This window comes from Symphalangus syndactylus, chromosome 13 (genome assembly GCF_028878055.3).
Source record: "Symphalangus syndactylus isolate Jambi chromosome 13, NHGRI_mSymSyn1-v2.1_pri, whole genome shotgun sequence".
NCBI classification, from domain to species: Eukaryota; Metazoa; Chordata; class Mammalia; order Primates; family Hylobatidae; genus Symphalangus; species Symphalangus syndactylus.
The window spans coordinates 31,709,896-31,733,715 of NC_072435.2; the positions used below are offsets into that span (position 1 = coordinate 31,709,896).

At 50.6% G+C, this 23,820-nt stretch overlaps 2 protein-coding genes across 2 annotated transcripts in view; one reads left to right on the forward strand and one right to left on the reverse strand.

The window, feature by feature from the left end:
* Window positions 1-456: 456 nt before the first annotated feature.
* CALM3 (calmodulin 3) lies at window positions 457-10,015 on the reverse strand. The gene is made up of 6 exons (XM_055236300.2): window positions 9,819-10,015; window positions 5,401-5,431; window positions 2,927-3,070; window positions 2,659-2,765; window positions 2,266-2,401; window positions 457-2,122 (listed from the first exon to the last, which is right to left on the reverse strand). Exons 1-6 carry the CDS (start codon window positions 9,819-9,821, stop codon window positions 2,094-2,096), a joined length of 450 nt encoding a protein of 149 aa, XP_055092275.1. The 5' UTR covers window positions 9,822-10,015; the 3' UTR covers window positions 457-2,093.
* The window catches only part of LOC129460173 (uncharacterized), a 69,302-nt gene continuing 55,301 nt past the window's right edge, over window positions 9,820-23,820 (forward strand). The window contains exons 1-2 of the mRNA XM_063614906.1: window positions 9,820-10,040; window positions 10,085-10,376. Of these exons, the coding sequence (XP_063470976.1) occupies window positions 9,820-10,040; window positions 10,085-10,376 (513 nt within the window). The remainder of the gene's footprint in view (window positions 10,041-10,084; window positions 10,377-23,820) is intronic.

Here is a 23,820-nt window from a genome sequence, read left to right on the forward strand (position 1 = left end):
CCGGGCTTCTCTTGCCTCAGGGCTTCCACACACGTTGTCCCCCGCAACTGGAACGCCCTTCCTTCCCCTACCCAGCTAGGGGACTGCCCCATCTTTCAGGTAGGTCTCAGCTCAGTCCTGCCACCTGACTGGGCTGACCTCTTCTCTGTGTGCTCCTGTGGCGTGATGGGCCTGCCTCAAATGGAGCTTCTCAGTCCCCGCCTTTCAGTCCATTTGCACGACTATCTCTAGGACAGGACCCTGCCCTTGACGATCCTGCAATCTAGCTGGGATCAGAACTGTGGTTCAGAGGCGTCCACTGGGCTGCACTGACCGGACACAGCTTCAGAGCCAGCTTGGAGGAGAGGCTCTTCCACCTCTGGGTCAAAGGAGTCAGTGTGGGGGTTGGTGTGTGTGTGTGTGTGTGTGTGTTGGAGGGGGCAGGCCAGAAACTGAGACAGGAGGGGAGGAGCCAAGTCAGGTAGTCACTGTATTTTATTGGAAAACATTGATATATATTTTTCTTCACAGCTTGAACTGAACACAATATTGCCCGGTTTAAAAAAAACAAAACCAAAACATTCCGAAAATGTCCACAGCCTCACGCCTACCTGCCCTTACCCTCAGCTCTTGGCTGGGTCTCCCACTATGCCCTGTCCCTCCTTCCCTCAGTGGCTGGGTGCCAGAGGGTGGATGAGAAGAGATTCTCAAAGCTGGGCAGGTCCCAGGAAAAGCCACTTGATCGACCTGGGCAGTGAGGGGAAGCAGGGGGTGGGGGGGGGCGGGGCGGGGGTGCGGTGGGGAGGTGGTGGGGGGAGCCAGATGAAATGAACAGAAAAGGGAAAAAAACCCAGACGACTGAACTGCCCACATTGACTTACTTGTCCCAGAGGCGAAAGTCAGAAGCAAGGGCACGGATCATGCTCTCCGCTGGGGGAGTATGGGGACAGGCAGGTGGGCAAGGGGAGAGGCAGGGAAGAGGGCACAGAGCACAGATGTGAGGAAGCGGCGCCAAGTCACCACGGAGAAGCGGGAGGTGCTGGCAGACCAGGACGCAGAGGCTGCTGTAGCTGCTGTCCCCTGGGCAGCTGGCCGACAATATTTATTGCAGGTGCGTTCTCTTGAGAGCGTGGTGGGGCCCATTTTCTCTCTCCCCACCCTTTAGCTAGCCCAGCATGGTTCTGAACAAAATGAAAGTCTTAAGGGCCATAGAGGGGAAAGAAAAAAAAAGAACCAGCACATTACAAAGCGACCATCCCCACATCCATTCCTAGGACGGGCCCTCAGGGCGGTGGGTGCATCGTGAGGAGGGAGCGGCATGGGATGTTAGCACCAGGTATTTACAGAACAGCTCGAGAGCGCTTCAGGAACGCGGGCAAGTCCAATTTGCAGAGTGGCCGAACGAGCAGTCCCCACCCAGCCAAACCTCAGAAAGCCAATTAGTTGGTTTCAGAACAGCAGCCAGTGGGATGTGAGTGTTGCCCACTGTCAGTCCCCTTCTGTGAGTCGGCCCCCTCGACCCCCTCCTGGGCCACATCCAGTCAACGCCACAATTCCTCAACGCCCCCTCAGTCCTTCTGGAATGCCTCTCTTGGCACCCCTGCCCCAACAGGCTGCTGGGATCTGCACACGGAATCACAGGGCTGGTTGCATGCAACGGCAAAGGGCATGCTCTTCTGCCTGGGGGAGGGCCTCTTCTCCCTCCCAGCAGGTCCCAGGACAGGGCTGGCAGCCACCCCAGCACCCAAAATAAGATGACAAACAAGAGGAAACAAACCAAAATGGAGGAGAGCCACCCGGGCTGGAGGTGGGCAGAGGCTCCCCAAGGGGATCTGGGGAGGGCTTCATCTTATGAATGCATCAGGCCTTGGAAGACATGGATGGAAGAGGTGAGGGCAAAAGGAAGAGATGAGGGGCATGGAGAGAGACTCAGGGAAGAAGGAGAAAGAGCAATCATGCAGCTTGGGACAAATCTTTTGTTGCTTTATCAGATTCTCAGTCAATCAATTGGTGTTTGCTAGAACCGGGGTACGCAGGGGAGTGTTGAAGAGAGAGTGCGCGCGCGAGAAGAGAGAGATCAAGAGAACGGGCATCGCCAGCTGCCCGGGGGGCCTTCACTTTGCAGTCATCATCTGTACAAACTCTGTGGAGTGAAGCAGAGAGAGAGGAGGTCAGGCGGGCAGGCTGAGTGGCGAGCAGCCCTCCCCAACAAGAGGGATCTGGGGGCTTGTTCCTGAAGCTGCGATCCTCTTCTTGTTCCAGAGATCAAGCCTGGCCTTGACTCACCTTCATAATTGACCTGGCCATCTCCATCGATGTCAGCCTCTCTGATCATCTCATCCACCTCCTCATCGGTCAGCTTCTCTCCCAGGTTCGTCATTACGTGACGCAGCTCTGCGGCGCTGATGTAGCCGTTCCCATCCTGGGGGTTGGGGATAAAGCCTTTCACTGGGCACTTCCCCCGGCGGGGAGAGAGGCAGTGAGAGGGGTGGCTGTCATCACCATCCCTTGGCAGTGAGCACAGTGAGGGAGGCTGCCTGAGGTGGCAGAGCAGGTTGGCAGTGAGGCTGGCACCGGGACCCGGGCCTCCTGGAAGTGGTAGCTCCGTGGCTCCAGTTCCGCCTGTCTGCCTGAAGGCTGGCGTCAGTCTCACGGCCGCCCCTGGAGAGGGCTGCTTACCTTGTCAAAGACACGGAACGCCTCTCGGATCTCCTCCTCACTGTCTGTGTCCTTCATCTTTCTGGCCATCATGGTCAGGAACTCCGGGAAGTCAATGGTCCCGTTCCCTGGAAGGTGGGGAAAGGATGGAGAATGCTCTTGGCCTGGGCCCTGGAAGATGATCCTGGGCCCTGAGAGACACGGGCTCATCCATCACCCTGAGGGAGGCTCCCTGCAGTCACTCGGGGTGACCAGAAGCAGGGCTGCCCACGCGCTCTGTGGGGCTCACCATCTGCATCCACCTCATTGATCATATCCTGCAGCTCTGCTTCAGTGGGGTTCTGTCCCAGGGATCTCATCACTGTCCCCAACTCCTTGGTGGTGATAGTGCCATCTCCATCCTTGTCAAAGAGGGAGAAGGCCTCCTTAAACTCTGAGGGAAGAAGGGGAAGGAGTCAGAGGTCACAAGGCCCACAGGAGAATCCTTAGCTCTGGATGCTGGACGCCTTCCCTGGAGGAAGGCCAAGGGCGTCAGTCCCACCTAAAGAAACTGAGACAGACTTCAAGTCCCATGCAACCAGCTCTCTCTCCTCAGTGTCAGGGCAAAGCCCTTCCAACCTTCATTCAAGTTATTGAACATCAATACTGTGCCAGGTAAAGCTATTTTTCTGGCCAGCTAGTGAAGACAGTGGGGAAAAATGGTCTGACAGCTGTCCTTAGATGATTCTCCATTTGTTTGGTCCCTGACTTTGGCTTCTCCCTCAAATGATGAAATGGACCAAAGTCATGGAGTGAATGAAAGCCGAAAGGATTCTTCATCTGAGTGTGTTAGCCAGGGTTGGTTGGCTGGGACGAGGAGGGGAGGCTGCAGAATGCCTCTGGCCGGCCTGAAGAGGAAATGCAGGCATCCACTCCCTTCTGACTGGCAGCCCTGTTCCCTGCCGTGGGTGCTACCAGCTTCCAAAGGAGCTGAGCCACTGCGTGTGGTGAGCGTGGGGGTGGTCGGCAGCAGAACATGGCTGACGGACGGTGCGTGGGGTGGGTGGGGGGATGGAAAGCGAGGGGACGGCTGCCAAGCCAGGAGGATGAGGAGCTAGCAGTGCTGAGTGGGAAGGCCACAGCTGGGGCTGCATCAGGGGCAGGGAGAGAAGCACATGGCTCTTGCCCTCCCACTGGGCCCATTTTGGCACCTGGTGCTCCTCTACCCCCAAGCCCTCGAAAAACAGATGTCTGGCAGCCTATTCCCAGAGGGTGTGGGCTGGGGTGAGGCGGTGGACAGTTTGCTAATGGGGACAGGGTGAAAAGCAGACCGTTTATGTTGCACAAGGCCAGAGTTGGGAGATGGGTGGCAGGTGCGTTGGGAGGGACATGCACAGCTGGGCAGCTGTGGCCCCGAGCCTCTGGGCCCTGGGGACACGGCAAGAGTCTCCAGGGAGGCTGGTACCTCCCTGTGCTGAGGCCTTGTTGTTCTTGGGGTGGGCAGGGAGTGGGTCATGGAGGCACCCCGAGCTCATATCACTAAACCAGGCCATCCTCTGGCTTTCCTCAGGGGTCTCCATAGCCACCCAGGGCCAAAATTTTGAAGCTGCAAAGGTGACTCTGTGAGGGGGGTTGTGGGGAGAAAGGAGAGAAGGCAAGTCTGTTCCTGCCTCCTCCCACTGCAGACGCTGGGCCTTTAGTACTTGTTACACAGCGGGTTGAACCTGACAGCAGAGCTGGGGGCTGGGTAGCTGGTGGGGAGCAGAGGCCCATTCTCTGGATCGCTCCTCTGGTCTATTGCGTGCTGGCCCCTGGCTATGGAGATAAACCAAGAGTTGCTCTCTGTCCTCAGGCAGCTCAGTATGGGTGGGTAGGCAGGCAAGGACCCATAATTACACAATAGTTCCTGTAGCTGACCCTTCTGGGGTTTTGGACGGGTTAGAAAAATGAATTAGATGGGATCCAGGGATTTCTTCTAGCTTGCTGAGAGAGAGATGATTGTTTGTTTAGCCAGCAAGTTTGCGGAGGACCTACTATGTTCTAGGCAGGCATTAAGGCTATAGCAGGGACCAACAAAACCAAGTCCCAAACTCAATGGAACTCACATCTAGTAACAGGAGATACAACAGGTGAAGACATAAGAAAATAATTTCAGACAGTGAGAAAGGTTATGAAGAAAATAAAGTGATGTGAAGGAGAGTAAAGGAAGGCTGTATACTTGAGATGGGGGTCAGGGAAGGCCTCCCCAAGGGGACATCTGAGCTAAGGGATGGGAAGGAGCTGCCCATGCAAAGCGCTGGGGAGGCACTTCTGCCAGCAGAACAGGCAGGCGCAGGCACATGCAAAAAGAAGTGCAAAGCGCAGGCAAGTGCAGAGGTGGGAGTGACGAGCCAGCTCCTGGGCGGCTCCTAAAGTGGGACAGGAGCTCTGCAGGCCCCATAGGGAGGCAGGGAGCTCACCTTCTAAGCCAACCTGGCTGAAGCTGGGAGCGAGTTGGGTTCATCCTGCAGCCACTGATATCAAGCCCCTAGATGACCCAGGCCCAGGAGAGGAACACAGCCTTTGGTGTGTGGTAAAGGCCTGTCTCAGGGCCATGGGGCTTGGTGTCATTGGGGCACTAGTGTGCTCTTACACACATTTATCAGCATTCTAGGCACAAGGCATAGTGTTAGGTGACACAAGGGATACATAGGTTCACCCATCAGATGTCACTCCTCAGTGACTAAGATTTGGGTGGGGATGTGGAGGCTTTCCTGAGCTAAGATGAGGGGACAGCAGACTCACCTGCGATCTGCTCCTCAGTCAGCTGGTCAGCCTGCAAAAGCATGAAGGGGAAAGTCAGTCACCAGGCGGGACAGCACGGACGCATCTTCTTCACTCAGCCCAGGCCCCCGGCCCCAGTGAGGCCGGCTCCACGTGGCATTCCCGCTGGGCCAGGGAGGAGCATGCCAGAGGCAGGGTCTGAGGCAGAGCCAGCTCCTGATGATAAAGTCTGGTGATTCAGAAAGCTGGTTACCAGGGTGGGCTGGACACTCAGGCCTGCTGGATGCAGGGCCCGATGAAGCTGCCCAGACCCACGGGCTTCCAATCTCACCCCAGCATGTGGGAGCCACAGGGGCGGGAGAAAAGCCTGCCCCAGCCCCAAACTAGCAGCGCTGGCAAGGCCAGGCACAGGTTTGCATCTCATCAGTGGGAGCCCCAGAGGCCAACTGAAGGGAACGATTGCCCTGGAGGCCTCATCAAGAAGCTCTAGAAGGCTCCAAACTGAAGCAGGCCAGTCCTTGGGTAGGGCAGAGGGACGATGTCTGGGGCTATCTCTGCTAGTTTCTGTGTCACCTATTTGAAGGCGGTTGGCTCAGGCAGAGTCGACACGAGTGGCAAACATTCTCCTAACTTGCGGCCCGAGTTGCTCAAGCACCTAAAGAACTCTGGTCAGGCTGGAGGCAGGCGCTCCACCCCCTGAGCACAGTGAGGGCACAGGGCCATTCTGTTTTGTTTCTTTTGGGCAGGAGGGACAAACGTCAGGGAGAGGGCTGCAGTGGGCAGCAGCAGAGGACTGAAGTCGGCTTGCACTGCAGTTTTTAACCCTTTCCAGCTTGGGCACTCTGGGGACTGGCCAATGGGTGGCAGGCAGCCCTTGCTGCATGCGGGGTTTGGGGGTGGGGAGGAGATGCGGGGACTGGCTTCTCCTGCACTGGTGTGCTGGGTATCAGCCAGGCATAGTGACCCTATGGGGCAGGAGCGGGGCTGGGGGGTCGGGGAGGCTGAATCCCGATATTTAGCTTTAGCAGCCAAAAGACAAATTTTCCCTGGTTTTTGTTGATGCTGTTAAGAAGGCACCACCATCCCGGGACCACAGTGGGTCTGTTCCCCTTCCTTTCACAATCAGGGAAAGGGGCTGTAAGCCTATAGCATGTTCTAGTCTTGAGTCTGAGAGCCTCAGAAATAGAGGCAGACTATTATGTGAATTTGCAGTATTCTACGGAGAGGTTCCAGAGGCTAGGAACAAACCACCGCCTGCCTCCCCTACCCCCATCCCCGTCCCAAATATTAACAATCACTGATCTAAAAAAGTTAGAAAAAAAAAAAAAACCTAAGGGAAGAAGAATTTGCAAGCCCCAAATAGGCAGAATGGGAGGGGTAATCAAAGTGATGATCGCAGAGGGGAGAGCACTGAGGGAGGGGGAAAGAGGAAGGTAGAGAAGGAAAACAGCACACATGCATATTCTGGAAAAGTCCAAAGTGTAAAGGGGAGGTGGGGAGGTCAAATGAAGATTCTTCTGCATTGCCTTCAAAAAAGACAGGATGGTTGGTCTTCTAAATGCCAACCTGGCAGCCCCAGACCCATGAGCCCCTCGCTCCACCTGCCCCCCCACCTCCCACCATGGGCAAAAAAGCCTGGAGCCATTCCTTAGGTCCTGACACCTGAGGAAGAGGCTTAGGGAAAGTGAGAAGGGAGGATGGGCTTCTGGTTACCGAGACCAGGCAATGCCCGGGGAGGGTCAGGGAAAGAACAGAGAGGAGGGCAGCAATGTGGGGAGGCGGCTGCCATCCCATCTGCTTTTCATTCTTTCCCCTGGCCTAGAATGGAAAAAGCGAGCCAGGTCAGGGCCTTCCCAGCCCACTGCTCCGCCCTGCAAGAAGTCCAGCTCCCCGGACCTTTGGCCAGCACTGTAAGGGGCTGGGGGTGGGGGCGAAGAGGCTGTGACAGGCTGCAGACTGCCCCGAGTGGCTCTGAAGGCCACCGTTTGCCAGTCTCCACCAAAAGACTGGAAGATGCAGATAAGGCACTGTCATGTTCAGTTCTGTCACAGGGTTGCTGCAAATAGGCGTGGCTCTGCATGGAGGGCCTGTCAGACGCTCTCCCTCCCATGTTGGAGACCCACTTCCCTGCTTGGTCAAGGAAAGGTACATATCTCAAGCAAGGTTGCTGCCCAGAAAACCGACCGCCTAAGAAGAGATCATTGATCCTCGCTCAAGGTTTCTTCCCTTTCTAGACCTGAAGACTAAACTTTCAACAAAAACTGTTTCCAAAATAACTCAGCTGGTCTCCTGCTTCCTTATCACTCATCTTAGGCTCCAGCAAGGGGCTGGACAAGAAAAAAAACCATGAGGTGGGGGAGGGAAGAGGGTATGATTTCTCTGCCTTGCCCCAGCCCCCAGCCAATGCCAGAGAGCAGTGTTAGATGAGATCAGAAACCAAGGCCAGGGCCCCTCACCCGGGCCAAGGAGGAGCCACAGAGCTCAGGCCAAAGTCCAAGGCCAGTTAACAGTGACTTGTCCCACCTCTACCTTGCTGATTACAAACGGAAAGAGAAACTAGTTGTGGCCAAAGCTCGGGTCCTATTCTGGAGGTAGGGGGCCTGCTAGTGCTTCAGGGACCCTTGAGCCAGGTTCTGCTGGGGGAAAATGGGGTAGCGGCAAGAGGAGCCATCAGGTCTGTGTCAGCAAGTATGAGATCTGATACACAGCAGCGGCTGCCTGTTCTCCCCAGCCTTGCCAGGGAGGATGGCTGCACACGGTTCCCAGGCTCAGCCTGGGGGGGCTGTGGGTGTTGTGGGTGGCAGGGAGTAGGAAAGAACTAGTCTGCTGGTTTTCTCTCAAAGCCCTAACTGTGAATTAACAGACACGCTCAGTGAGGGTCCTGAATGGAACAAGTGGCCCTCAGGCCGATCAAGGGGTCTCCCCAGAGGCACTCTCTGATCAAGCTCTGCAGCCCCCACCCGAGGGCACGGGAATAGGCATCTGATTGTCACTGACGCCACACTGTACTGCACTGTCATTTGGCACAAGTGAGGAGGTGCAGCATGGTGCGTGGGGCTGGGGATCATGAGAAAACCGGCGCTCCTATTGGGAAAAGGCAGTGCTCTTGGCCTGAAAAGGGCAGCGACGGAGTGACGCTTCTAGGCTTGAAAAAGCTGGCTCATTCGAGGCACCCCAAACTTTGATCTCCCATCCCCATTTCATGAGGCTTCAGTGCGCAATAGGGGCCTGAACAGCTCCGCCCAACTGCTCCCACTGCCCCATGCCTTCCACCCAGCCGCGTTCTTCCTGGGGAAAGAGGACGGTAGAAAAGCTTCCTCCGGCCCCTGCAGCCCACTCCCAATCCACACTGAGCCGTCTTTGTCCTGGCCTGTCCCTGGAGACTGGCAGGGTGCTACCCACATCCACCCCCAAACCTAGGCCCACCCTGACTGCCATTCATTTTCTCCTTCCACCTCACCTCCCAACCACCCAAGCCCAAGTCCTCCCCAACCCCTCACCTTGGAAATCCATCTTCTCTCGGACCCAAACACGACACTCCTACCCCATTAAAAAAATTCTGTCTTTCTAGAGCAACAGTCTTAACCCACTAGTAACCTCGGAACCTTTTCTAGCTACTTCCAAATTAACCCCAAGGGTTCCTGTCCCCCGACTACTGGCGAGCCCCACTCTCACCATCCCTTTTCACCACCTCCACGACCCTGATCCTTCTATGTCCCGGAAGCCTTCAAGAGCATCTTCTAATCTCCGCTGCCACCCACCCCAGGCTCTTCCTCCCATAAGCTTGCACCTCACTCTCCTCCTCCTCTGCAGTGCTGGGGCTTTGGAGACCACCCTCCCCCACCCTCGGGAGTCTCATCTGTAGAAGTGACTGCCCACCCCTGACCCTCTCCTCTGCTCCACCGGAGCCCAGGGATCGCCCCTCCCCGCCCGGGCCCAGCTACCCTCCACCACCCCATCCAGGAGCAGCCCAGCCTCCCTTCTTCCCCCGTTCCCTGCATCCTCTCAGGACCAAACGCCTTCATCAGGGCCTGAATAGCTCCCCTCCCCAGCCCATCTTTCTTATTTCGTCCCCTGGGGTCCAAACACCTCCATCCTGAAACCCAACGCCCCATCCTGGGTCCAAAATCCTTTTGAGGGGTCCCACTGAGGGTCCCGATCCTCCATCCGGGGTTCAAATGTTCTCTTTCGGGGCTCAGATACCCATTTGTGGACTTAAACATCCCATCTGGTGCTAAAGTCGCTTCTGGAAACCTTTGGGGATCCAGACGTCCCGCTCTGGGTTCAACGGCCCCCAACAACGCGGGCAGAAAAGGGTCCCGAGGCTCTCGCCGGGCCCGGACGCCCCCCACTCTGGGCTCTGTCGCCCCCTCAGGGGTCCTGCCCCGTTAAGCCCGCCTCAGAGCCCGCAGCCTCGGCGACCCCCCAGCCTCACTCACCATGGCGAGGCCCGGGGTGTCCGGAGCACGGGGATCAAGGTTCCTCCGGCGGCGGCAGCAGCTGCAGCAGTTCCAGCTCCGCCGCGCGTCCGCGCCTCCACACTCACTGCCCGCAGCGCGCGCCGCCGCCGCCGCCGCCGCCGCCCGCCCCAACGGTCCCTCAACGGCCGCCGCGCGCGCCCCGCCTCGCTCGGCCCCGCCCCACCCGGCCCGCGCGCCGCCGCACTGCGGCTCCCACGGATCCCTCCGCGCCCCGCTCCACACAGACGTGCCCGCGAATCTCTCGTCCCCACCCTGCACAGGAACTGGATTTGCCGCCGGGCGCGCGCGCGCTCGCTCCCGCCGCCGGACTACTTTCCCTCGCCGCGCGCCCCGCCTCCCAGGCCCACTTCACTTTCCTCGGCGGAGGAGCACCGCTCGGCGGTGCGTGACGCGTCCCTCTGTGAGCCGCGTCACTATTGGGCCTGGCCCATGGAGGAAATGAGAGCGTGGCGCCCATTGGTCCGACCTTCCCTGCAATGCGTCAAACTAGGGCGAGCCACTGCAAGGTGGTGGTGGGTAAGTCTGGATTCTGTGGCCGCGTGGGTCTTTGAGGAGTAACGAGGCGAAGGGGAAAACGGCGTGGCCGTTAGAGAAGCAAATACATCGTTTCTGTGGCCAGGAGGTGGTAAAAAGGCTGGTGACAAATGCAGAAGGTCTTTCTCGGCTCTCCCCTTTAACCGCTGGAAGATGGTTCATTCCAAAATGCTGGGGTTTAGAAGCTCCGCCCCTAACTGGGCCCTTCGAGGTGGCGGGGTCTCCAAGGTGCCACCTAACGCTCAGAGGTTCCGCCCTCCCTGGTCTTGTCTCTGCGTCCTAAGACTCTCTCAGCCGGTGGGCGGGACCCCTGGGCCCGCTTCATCCTTGATCCGCTCAGGGTCTGTGAAATTAGGACCATCCCAGGACAGCCTGTGGGAACGGGTTATTCATTCAGTCATTCGTGCTATAAGCATCAATTAGGCACCTGCTGTATGCAGGGACCTGAGCTTGGCTGGGCTGGGGAGACCATACTCCCCAACCAGTCTCTCTAGACAGACGACCTCTTTCCTTATTCCAGTGTTTCAGCAATAGGAGGAAAAAGAACTGAAACTTTGTTTATAGGAGCTCAGAAAATGATCACCCCTGCCCCCTCCCCCGTTTAGGGTAGGAACTGACAGTCTCCTGCGTGTCCCCTCCCCACCATGGTGATGGTTGAGAGATGGGTAAACGAGTCAGGCTGGACCAATCATTACGCTCCTCCTGGAACAAAGTGGAGACTAAACCAATGAGAGTCCTTCCCTGGGGTTTGGGATCTGCAGCCTGGGCACAAGAAGCCTTTTCCTTTTGGGTGGGTCCTTCCCATAGGTTCTGACTATGGTCATTTTCCCACTCTGCCCCCTATCTTGCGGAAGAAAGTGTCTAGAGAAGAAGAGAATTATAAAACTGACACAGTGGAGAGGTAAAGAAGATGGCCGGACGCGGTGGCTCATGCCTGTAATCCTAACACTTTGGGAGGCTGAGGCGGGTGGATTGTCTGAGCGCAGGAGTTCGAGACCAGCCTGGCCAACATGGCGAAACCCTGTCTCTAATAAAAATACAAAAATTAGGACAGGGCGCAGCGGCTCACGCCTGTAAATCCCAGCACTTTGTGAGGCCGAGGTGAGTGGATCACCTTGGGTCAGGAGTTCAAGATCAGTCTGGCCAACATGGTGAAACCCCATCTCTACTAAAAACACAAAAATTTTTTTGAGACCCAAGCTGGAGTGCAGTGATCCCATCTCGGCTCACTGCAACCTCCACCTCCCGGGTTCAAGCGATTCTCCTGCCTCAGCCTCCTGAGTAGCTGTGACTACAGGTGCCCGCCACCACGCCCGGCTAATTTTTGTACTTTTAGTAGAGATGGGGGTCTCACCATGTTGGCCAGGCTGGTCTCGAACTCCTGGCCTCAGGTGATCCGCCTGCCTTGGCCTCCCAAAGTGTTGGGATTACAGGCGTGAACCACCACACCCGGCCACTTTTTCTTTTTATGGAGACTAAGTCTCACTCTGTTGCCCAGGCTGGTCTCAAACTCCTGAACTCCAGTGATCCTCCTGTCTTGGCCTCCCAAAGTGCTGGGATTACAGGCTGATCCACCATGACCGTCCCTTCTTGCGCCTAGTTTGGCGAGGGGTCTGTGGCTCAGGCATAAGCCAATCAGCATAGCTCTGCTTTCTTGCCTCTGATTGGTTCAATTAGCCATGTGACCCCCCTTTTTTTTTTTTGCTTGTGTGGCATAATTTATGTTACAAAAAGGCCCATAGGGCACGGTGGCTCACATCTGTAATCCCAGCACTTTGGGAGGCCGAAGCAGGAGGACCACGAGGTCAAGAGTTCGAGACCAGCCTGGCCAACATGGTGAAACCCCTTCTCTACTAAAAATACAAAAATTATCCAGGCGTGGTGGCACACACCTGTAATCCCAACTACTCAGGAGGCTGAAGCGCGAGAGTCGCTTGAACCCAGGAGGTGGAGGTTGCAGTGAGCCGAGATTGTGTCACCACCGCACTCCAGCCTGGGTGACAGAGAAAGACTCTGTCTCAAAAAAGAAAAAAACAAGCAAAAAACCAAAACAAAAGGCCACAGATTGGGCCGGGCGTGGTGGTGGCTCACGCCTGTAATCCCAGCACTTTGGGAGGCTGAGGCGGGCGGATCACGAGGTAACAGTTTGAGACCAGCCTGGCCAACATGGTGAAACCCCATCTCTACTAAGAATACAAAAATTAGCTGGGCGTAGTGGCACATGCCTGTAATCTCAGCCACTGGGGAGGCTGAGGCAGGAGAATTACTTGAACCCGGGAGGCGGAGGTTGCAGTGAGCAGAGATCATGCCACTGCACTCCAGCCTGGGCGATAGAGCAAGACTCTGTCTCAAAAAAAAAAAAAAAAAAAAAAAAGAAAAGAAAAAAGCCACAGATTTTAAATATTCACTTCAATAAGCTTTGATAATTGCATACACCCATGTAACCACCATCCTAGACAATATTATTGCTATAGAACATTTCCATCACCCCAGAAATCAGTTCTCCTGTGACCCTTTAAAAGTCAATTCTTGCCCTCTTCAAGCAACCACTGTTCTGACTTCTGTCATTTTTGATTAGTTTGCCTCTTCAAGAATTTTATAGAAAGGAAATCAAATAACATGTTTTTTTTTTTTTTTGTGCCAGCTTCTTTTGCTCAATATATTTTTAAGCAAAAATTGCATGGGGGTATACTTATGTACAAACTTTTCTTTTGTTATTTATCTGAAATTCAAATTCAATTGAGCATTCTATATTCCTATTTGCTAAATCTGGTAACCCCAGTCTCAAAGCCACTCTTTTCCAGGGTTGGGAAATGATGTTTTGGACCTCCCAGGGGTTCCTGGGCTTCCAGTCTTCAAAATTGTCCTCTACAGTTAGCCAAGAGTCCCAATACCTTCTGAGCTTTAGGAAAGACTGATAAACTAAGGCTCTACTCCACTGTAATCAGGGAAATGTAAACTAAAATCCCAATAACACACCAGTTTGTATCCATCAGCTGGACAAACACTAAGCCCAGCAATATTATTTGCTGTTGTACCCACACCACAATCTGATGACTCCATTATTTTTTATTTTTTATTTTTATTTTTGAGATGGAGTCTCGCTTTATTGCTCAGGCTGGAGTGCAGTGGCACCATCTCGGCTCACTGCAACCTCCGCCTCCTGGGTTCAAGTGATTCTCCTGCCTCAACCTCCTGAGTAGCTGAGATTACAGGCACCTGTCACCACGCCCGGTTAATTTTTGTATTTTTTTTGTATTTTTAGTAGAGATAGGATTTCACCATGTTGGTCAGGCTGTTCTCAAACTCCTGACCTCGTGATCTGCCTGCCTCGGCCTCCCAAAGTGCTGGGATTACAGGCATGAGCCACCACTCCCGGCCCAACCCCATTATTTTTTTTAACTCTACCTCCCTAAGCATGCTCCACCACTACTCACTCTGTTGAGTGCCATTGGCACTTGAACACTTCTGGCTGGTTTCTATTATTTCCTCTTCATCAAACGCTCTCCCCATAATCCCTATGTGGCTTATCCCCTCCTTAACGTCAAGTCTTTGTTCAAATGGCACATTCTCAATTGTGACTTACCATAATGATGCTATTAAAAATTTCAACCCAGGAGGACTCCCACTTCCAAAATGGTGGTACAAGCAAGCTGGCTGATATGTTTTGAATATTTGTCCTCCTAAAATCTCGTTTTTTTTTTCTTTTGAGATAGGGTCTGTGTCACCCAGATTGGAGTGCAGTGGCACTATCTTGGCTCACTGCAGCCTCCATCTCCAAGGCTCCAGCAATCCTCCCACCTCAGCCTCCTGAGTAGCTAGAGTAGCTTGCTGCATCATGCCAGGCTAACTTTTAAAATTTTTGTACAGATGGAGTTCTCACTATGTTACTCAGTCTCAAATCTCATGTTAAAATATGATCACCAATGTTGGAGGTGGGGCCTGGTGGGAGGTGTTTGGGTCACAGGGGTGGATCCCTCGTGAATGACTTGGTGCTGTCCTCACGGTAACGAGCGAGTTCTTATTCTATTAGTTCACACAAGATCTGTATTTTTTTTGAGACGGAGTCTTGCTCTGTCACATAGGCTGGAGTGCAGTGGCATGATCTCGGCTCACCGCAACCCCTGCCTCCCGGGTTTAAGCAATTCTCCTGCCTCAGCCTCCCAAGTAGTTGGGACTACAGGCACCCACCACTACACTTGGCTAATTTTTGTATTTTTAGTAAAAATAGGGTTTCACCACGTTGGCCAGGCTGGTCTGGAACTCTTGAGCTCAAATGATCCACCTGCCTTGGCCTCCCAAAGTGCTGTAATCAGGTGTAAGCCACTACACCTGGGCAAACCTGGTTGTTTAAGAGAGCCTGGCACTTCCTCCCTGTCTCTCTCGCTCCCTCTCTTTCTCTCTCTGTCCGTAGAATGTGCCTGGTCCCCCTTCACCTTCCGCCATGATTGGAAGCTTCCTGAGGCCCTCACCAGAAGCAGATGTTGGCACCATGCTTCCTATAAAGCCTGCAGAAATATGAGCCACAATAAACCTCTTTTCTTTATAAATTACCCAGTATCAAGTATTCCTTTATAGTAATGCAAACAGATTAAAACACTGACTTTACTCCCCACACTCCCTCAGAAAACCAAAAACAAATATACAGTGCCAAAATTATCGTCAGCAACATCCCAATATCCCAGAACCCAAATATGAGGGTGAAACAGTTCCTGGGACCACAGAGAAAGGAAAAAATCTTCTGAGCAGACAGTAAGAGAATAATTCTTCCATATCCATGACATCCCTCTCTCCAATCTGCATGGCACCAAGTGGGCAGGAAATTCCCCCTCCACTCATGATTTCTACGTGGGAAAAAGTGAGATCGAGGTGAATAACCAGCTTCCCCACCATCTTGGGTTCCCTGGCAGGCAATCTGTCCCTGCCTCAACCTACAGGAAGCATCAGGAATGTCTCAAGGGAGAAATATCCTCTGAGAATAGCCACAGACAAAGTGGGGAGGTGGGACTACCATCCCCAGCCTTGGAAACTCTCTCTACTCTGTCACTTGGCCAAAGGAGATGCCAAATCAGAGTGGCTGTTCATTAGCACCATGCTGTGGGAGGTGTCTTCCATAGCTCCCCTGGAAATGAACCCCTAGCCAGCTTCCCTGTGCTACTAGGATATCCCCTTTGGGACCTCCCCCATTCGGGATGGGAGACACTCTGATCTTTAATACAGCCAAGGCAAACCTGGTTTTAAGGTGCCACTGAGTGCTAAAAAGGAGGCAGCAACCTAGCAGAAAAAAATAAACCAATAGGTCAATTATGAAGAATCTATAAGCAAATGGAGCCAGTAAAAGCCAAAACAAGCCAGATGGAGAAGACTGGAATAAGTGACTAATCCTTCAGTGCAAAGGCATAGATGTACATTAACAACAAACAAAAGCAAACAGGGAACCATGAGCTCCCCAAATGGACAAAGTAAGGGACCAGTGACTAAACCTAACAAGACAGTAATATGTGAGCTTTCTAAGAATTCAAAATGACATTTTTAAGGAAATTCAGTGAATTCCACAATGACATAGAAAAGCATCTCAGAAATTTATCAGTGAAATTTAACAGAGATTGAAATAATAATAAAAAAAAAAACCCAAACAAATCTTAGAACTGAGAAATACGTTTGCTGAACTGAAAAGTTCTTTAGAGGTTCTCAACAGCAGAGTGGATCGAGCAGAGGAAACAATCAGTGAACTTGGAGATGGGCTGTTTGAAAATACATACAGAAGAAAAAAAAAGAATGAAAGGAATGGAAATCACCTATGAAATATAGAAGACAAAATCTAAGAATTATTGGTGTTCAAGAGGCAGCTGAGGAGGAGCAAGGGGATAGAAAGGATATTCAAAGAAACAATGGAAGACATTCAAAAATTCCAAATATCCAGGTACAGAAAGTCCAGAGAACAACAAATAGATTTGATTACCCCAAGGCATATAATAATCAAACTCTCAAAGGTCAAGAACAAAGAGAGGCTCCTAGAAACAGTAAGAGAAAAGAAGGAAATGACACTTAAAGGAGCTCTAATTTACCTGGCCACAGACTTCTCAATGGAAACCATGAAGGCCATCCAAGAATACTGTATCAAGCAAAGCTATTATTCAAATATGAAGAAGAGATAAAGTTTTTCCCAAATAAAAGCAGAGATAATTCACCACTACCAGATCTGTATTATAAGAAATGCTCTCTTGAAGAAAGAGAGTTCCAGAGAGTTCCTCAATCCAGAAAAAAAAAAAAAAACATGCAAAAAGAAAAAAATTTTTTTTTGAGACAGGGTCTTGCTCTATCACCCAGGATGGAGTGCAGTGGCCCAATCATAGCTTACTGCAGCCTCAAACTGCCAGGCTCCGGTGATCCTCCCACCTCAGCCTCCTGAGTAGCTGGGACTACAGGTGCACACCATCATGCCTGGCTAATTTTTGTATTTTCTTTCTGGTAGAGACGGGGTTTTGCCATGTTGCCCAGGCTTGTCTCGAATTCCTGAGCTCAAGCAATCATCCCCCCTTGGCCTCCTAAAGTGTTGGGATCACAGGTGTGAGCCATCATTCCTGGCCAAAGAAAATATTTGAAGGTATAAAACCCATTGGTAAAATTAGGTACACAGAGAAACCCAGGATACTCCAATACTGTAATTGTGGTGTGCAATTCATTCTTAACTCTACCATAAAGCCCCAAAGACAAATCTATCAAAAACAATAATATTGAGCTAGGTGTAGTCTCAGCTACTTGGGAGGCTGAGGCAGGAGGATCACTTGAACCTAGGAGTTTGAGGCCAGTCTGAGCAACATAGTAAGACTCCATACTTAAAACAATAATAGCTATAGCAGCTTGTTAAGAGACAGGCAAAATAAAAATACGTAAATTGAGGAAACAAAAAGTCAAAATGTGTGGCCGGGCGCGGTGGCTCACGCTTGTAATCCCAGCACTTTGGGAGGCCGAGGCGGGCGGATCACGAGGTCAAGAGATCGAGACCACGATGAAACCCCGTCTCTACTAAAAATACAAAAAATTAGCCGGGCGCGGTGGAGGGCGTCTGTAGTCCCAGCTACTCGGAGAGGCTGAGGCAGGAGAATGGCGTGAACCCGGGAGGCGGAGCTTGCAGTGAGCCGAGATTGCGCCACTGCACTCCAGCCTGGGCGACAGAGCGAGACTCCGTCTCAGAAAAAAAAAAAAAAAAAAAAAAAAAAAAAAAGTCAAAATGTGGGAGGGAAGGAGATAAAGTGTGGAGTTTTTATTCATTGTTTCTCTTTTTTTCTTTGTGATCTAAGATGTTATTGCTTTAAAATAACTTGTTATAAGATTTTTTTAGAAGCCTCAAGGTAACCACAATGCAAAAACCTATAATAGATTCAATAAAAATAAAAAGTATCAAGTTAAAACATACTACCAGAGAAAATCACTTAATCACAAAGGAAGACAGTAAGAAAGGAGAAAAGGGGGCCAGGCATGGTGGCTCATGCCTGTAATCCCAGAACTATGGGAGGCCAAGGGAGGCGGATCACTTGAGGTCAAGAGTTCGAGATCCATTTGGCCAACATGGCAAAACCCCCTCTCTACTAAAAATACAAAAATTAGCTGAGTGTGGTGGCGGGTGCCTGTAGTCCCAGCTACTCGGGAGGCTGAGGCAGGAGAATCACTTGAACCCGGGAGGCAGAGGTTATAGTGATTGAGATTATGCCACTGCAGTCATGCCTGGGCGACACAGCAAGACTCTGTCTCAAAAAAAAAAAAAAAAAAAAAAAGAAGGAAGAAAACAACCAGAAAATAAGCAACAAAATGGCAGTAGTACGTCCTTAATTATCAATAATAACACTGAATGTTAATGAAATAAATTATCCAATTAAAAGGCATAAAGTGGCTGAATGGATAAAGAATAAGACCAAGGCCAGGCATGGTGGCTCATGCCTGTAACCCAAGCACTTTGGGAGGCCAAGGCAGGAAGATTGCTTGAGCTCAGGAGTTGGAGACCAACCTGGGCAACATAGTGAACTTCGTCTCTACCAAAAAAAAAAAAAAAATTTGCTGGGTGTGGTGGCTGGCGTGCACTTGTGTTCCTGACTACTCAGGAGGCTGCTGTGGGAGGGTCACTTGAGCCCGGGAGGCGGAGATAGCAGTGAGCCGAGATTTTGCCATTGCAGTCCAGCCTGGGCCACAGACCTTGTCTCGAAAAAAAAAAGAAAAAAGGCCCAACTCTGTGCTGTCTACAAGAAACCCAGTTCACCTACAAAGACACACTTAGACTGAAAGTGAAGAGTTAGAGAAAGATATTCCATGCAACTGGAAACGAAAAAAAAAAAAAAAGCAGGGGTAGCTATACTTGGTATCTATATATGGTATCAGATAAAAGAGACAATTCCAAGCTTGTGAAAAGAAACAAAGCAGGTCACTATACAATGATAAAGCGGTATATTCAGTGAGAGGATAACACAGTTGGTTTTTTTTTTTTTTGAGATAGAGTCTCGCTCTGTTGCCCAGGCTGGAGTGCAGTGGTGCAATCTTGGCTCCCTGCAGCCTGGTTCAAGCGATTCTCCTGCCTCAGCCTCCTGAGTAGCTGGGACTATGGGTGCCTGCCACCATGCCTGGCTATTTTTATATTTTTAGTAGAGACGGGGTTTCACCATGTTGACCAGGCTGGTCTTGAACTCCTGACCCCAAGTGATCTGCCCACCTCAGCCTCTCAAAGTGCTGGAATTACAGGCATGAGCCATTGTGCCCGGCCTGTTTAATTTTTGTATATGGTGACAGCTACGGCTCTAGTTTCATTCTTCTACATATAGTTATCCGATTTTCTCAGCACCATTTATTGAAGAGATTGTTCTCCCCCCATTGTATGTTGTTGGTGCCTTTGCTGACAATGAGTTGGCTGTAAATGTGTGGATTTATATCTGGGTTTTCTATTCTGCTCCAGTGGTCTGCATGTCTGTCTTTATGCCAGTATCATGCTGATTTGGTTACCATAGCTTTGTCGTCTATTTTGAAGTCACGTAGTGTGATGCCTTTAGCTTTGTTCTTTTTGTTCAGGATTGCTTTGGCTATTTTGGGGTCTTTCGTGGTTCTCTGTAAATTTTAGCATTGTTTTTTCTATTTCTGTGAAGAATGTCGCCGGTATTTTGATAGGGATTGCATTGGATCTGCAAATTCCTTTGGGCAGTATTGTCATTTTAGCAAAATTAATTCTTCTAAACCATGAGCATGAAATATATTTCAATTTTGTGTGTGTGTCCTCTTCAGCTTCTTTCATTAGTGTTTTTATAACTTTCCTTGTACAGATCTTTTTTTTTTTTTTTTTTTGAGACGGAGTCTCGCTCTGTCACCCAGGCTGGAGTGCAGTGGCACGATCTCGGCTCACTGCAAGCTCCGCCTCCCGGGTTCACGCCGTTCTCCTGCCTCAGCCTCTCTGAGTAGCTGGGACTACAGGCGCCCGCCATCACGCCCGGCTAATTTTTTTGTATTTTTAGTAGAGACGGGGTTTCACCGTGCTCTCGATCTCCTGACCTCACGATCTGCCCACCTCGGCCTCCCACCGCGCCCGGCCCCTTGTACAGATCTTTTACTTCTTTGGTTAAATTGATTCCTAGGTATTTTATATTCTTTGTGGCTATTGTAAATGGGACTGCTCTCTTGATTTCTTTTTCAGATTGTTTGCTGCTGGCATATATAAATGCTACTGATTTGGGGTTTTTTTTGGTTTGGATTTTTTTTTTTTTTGAGACAGAGTTTTGCTCTTGTTGCCCAGGCTGGAGTGCAATGGTGTGATCTCGGGGCTCACTGCAACCTCTGTCTCCCGGGTTCAAGCCATTCTCCTGCCTCAGGCTCCCAGGTAGCTGGGATTACAGGCGCCCACCACCACACCCAGCCAATATTTTGTATTTTTAGTAGAGACAGGGTTTCACCATGTTGGCAAGGCTGGTCTCAAACTCCTGACCTCAGGTGATCCACTTGCCTCGGCCTCCCAAACTGCTGGGATTGCAGGCGTGAGCCACTGCGCCTGGCCAAACGCTACTGATTTTTGTATGTTGATTTTGTATCCTGCAACTTTACTGAATTTGTTTATCAGTTTTAACAGTTTTTTGGTGGAGTCGAGTATAAGATCATATCAGGCCAGGCATGAGGTTTTGCCGTGTTGCCCAGGTGGCTCATGCCTGTAATCCCAGCATTTTAGGAGGCCACAGCAGGAGGATCACTTGAAGCAAGGAGTTCAAGACCACACTGGACAACAGAGCAAGACCCAACCTCTACAACAAAATTAAAAAATTAGCCAGGCATAGTGGGGTGCACCTGTAGTCCTAGCTACTCAGGAGACTAAGACAGGGAGGTCACTTGAGCCCAGGAGATCAAGGCTGCAGTGAGCTATAATGGTGCTACTGCACTCCAGCCTGGACGATAGAGTGAGACCCTATCTCCAAAAAATAAAATAATAAATAAAGCTATTGTAAAAAAAATCATGTCATCTATGAACAAGGCTAATATGACTTCTTCCTTTCCAGTTGGGATGCTCTAAATACAAACATTAGCTGCGTGTGGTAGCGTGGGCCTGTAGTCCCAGCTACTGGGGAGGCTGAGGCTGGAGGACCGCTCAAACCGGGGAGGTGGAGATTGCGGTGAGCCGAGATTGTGCCACTGCACTCCAGCCTAGGCAACAGAGGGAGAATCCAACTCAAAATAAATAAATAAATAAATAAATAAATAAAATAAAAATAAATAAATAAATAAATAAACAAACAAAAATCTATTAAAGACTTAAATCCAAGACCTGAAACTGTGAGACATTAGTCTGGGCACAGATTTTTTGTGTAAGGCTTCAAAAGCACAGGCAACGAAGTGAAAATAGACAAATGGGATTCTATCAATCCAAAAAGCTTCTGCAAAGCAAAGGGAACAATAAACAAAGTGAAGAGGCACTCCACAGAATGGAAGAAAATATTTGCAAACTATCAATCTGACAGAGGATTAATAACCAGAATATATAAGGAGCTCAAACAACTCAACAGGAAAAAAAAAATCTAATTAGAAAGTGGGTGTGGGCCAGGCTCAGTGGCTCACGCCTGTAATCCCAGCACTTTGGGAGGCCAAGGCGTGCGGTTCACTTGAGGTCAGGGGTTCGAGACCAGCCTGACCAACGTGGTGAAACCTCATCTCTACTAAAACTACAAAAATTAGCTGAGTGTGGTGGCGCATGCCTGTAACCCCAGCTATGCAGTAGGCTGAGGAGGGAGAACTGCTTGAACCCGGAAGGCAGAGGTTGCAGTGAGCCGAGATCACACCACCACACACGAGCCTGGGCGACAGAATGGGACACCGTCTCAGAAAAAAAACCAAAAACAGGTGTGACGGTTAATACTGAGTGTCAACTTGATTGGATTGCAGGATGCAAGTATTGTTCCTGGGTGTGTCTGTGAGTGTGTTGCCAAAGGAGATTAACATTTGAGTCAGTGGACTGGGAGAGGCAGACCCACCCTCAATCTGGGTAGGCACCCACCAGCTGCCAGCCCTGCTAGGATAAAGCAGGAAGAAGAAAATGGAATGAACAGACTCACTGAGACTTCCGGCCTTCATCTTTCTTCCGTGCTGGTTGCTTCCTGCCCTTGAACATCAGACTCCAAGTTCTTCAGCTTTTGGACTTGTGGACTTACACCAGTGATTTGCCAGGGGCTCTCGGGCCTTTGGCCACACACTGAAGGCTGCACTGTTTTTTTTGTTTTTTTTTTTGAGACGGAGTCTCACTCTGTCACCCAGGCTGGAGTGCAACGGCACCATCTCGGCTCACTGCAACCTCTGCCTCCTGGGTTCAAGCAATTCTCCTGCCTCAGCCTCCTGAGTAGGTGCGATTACAGGCGTGCACCACCACACCCGACTGTTTTTTGTGTTTTTAGTAGAGATGGGGTTTCACCACGTTGGCCAGGCTGGTCTTGAACTCCTGACCTCAGGTGATCCACCTGCCTTGGCCTCCCAAAGTGCTGGGATTACAGGCGTGAGCCACCGCGCTCGGCCGGCTTCCCTACTTTTGAGGCTTTGGGACTCGGACTGGCTTCTTGCTCCTCAGCTTGCAGACAGCCTATTGTAGGACTTTACCTTGTGATCATGTGACTCAATACTCCTTAATACACTCCCCTTCATATATACATCTATCCTATTAGTTCTGTCCCTCGAGAGAACCCTGACTAATACAGTGGGCAAAGGATATGAATAGACGTTTCTTAAAAGAAGACATTCAAATGGCTAAGGGGTATATACAAAAATGCTCGACATCGCTAATTGTCAGAGAAATGCAAATCAAAACTACAGTGAGCTATCACCTCATCCCAGTTAAAACGGCCTTTATAAAAAGGTGGATGCTGATGAAGACGTAGAGAAAGGGGAACCCTCGTACACTGTTGGTGGGAATGTAAATTAGTACAGCCACTCTGGAGAACAGTATGGAGGTTCCTCAAAAAATTATAAATAGAACTACCATATGATCCAGCAATCCCATGCTATGAATATACCCAAAAGGAAGGAAGTCAGTGTATCCAAGAATTAAACAAAAATCTATTAAAGACTCAAATCTAAGATCTGAAACTATGAAACTACCAGAGGAAAACACTGGGGAAATGCTCTTTGCACTCACATGTTTATTGCAGCACTATTTGCACTAACCAAGATACGGAGTCAATCTAAGTGCCCATCAATGAGTGAATGCATAAAGAAAATCTAGTATATGGCCCGGTGAGGTGGCTCATGCCTGTAATCTCAGCACTTTGGGAGGCCAAGACAGGTGGATCACTTGAGGTCAATTCAAGACCAGCCTGGACAACATGGTGAAACCCCAGCTGTACTAAAAATACAAAAATTAACCGGTGGTGGCTTATGCCTATAATTCCAACTACTAGGGAGGCTGAGGCATGAGAATTGCTTGAACCCTGGAGGCAGAGGTTACAGGGAGCTGAGATCATGCTACTGCACTCCAGCCTGGGTGACGAAGAGAGACTCTGTCTCAAAAAAAAAAAAAAAAAAAAAGAAAAAATGTGCTATATGTATACAATGGAATATTATTCAGCCATAAAAAGAATGAAATTCTGACCTTTGCAGCATCATGTTAAGTGAAATAAGCCAAGCACAGAAAGACAAATATCGTATGTTTTCATTCATGTGTGGGTGCTGAAAAAGTGCATCTCATGAAGATAGAGAGCAGATAGGTGATTCCTACCAGAAGCCAGGAAGGGTAGGGTGGAGGGGGGAAATGAAGAGAAATTGACTAATGGGTACAAATGTATAGCTACATTTGGAAGAATGTAAGATGAAAGAAATAAGATCTGGTGTTTGATAGATCAGTAGGGTGAGTATAGTTTACAATAATCTGTTGTACGTTTCAAAATAGGTAGAATAATAGAAGAAGAATTCATGTTTTAAC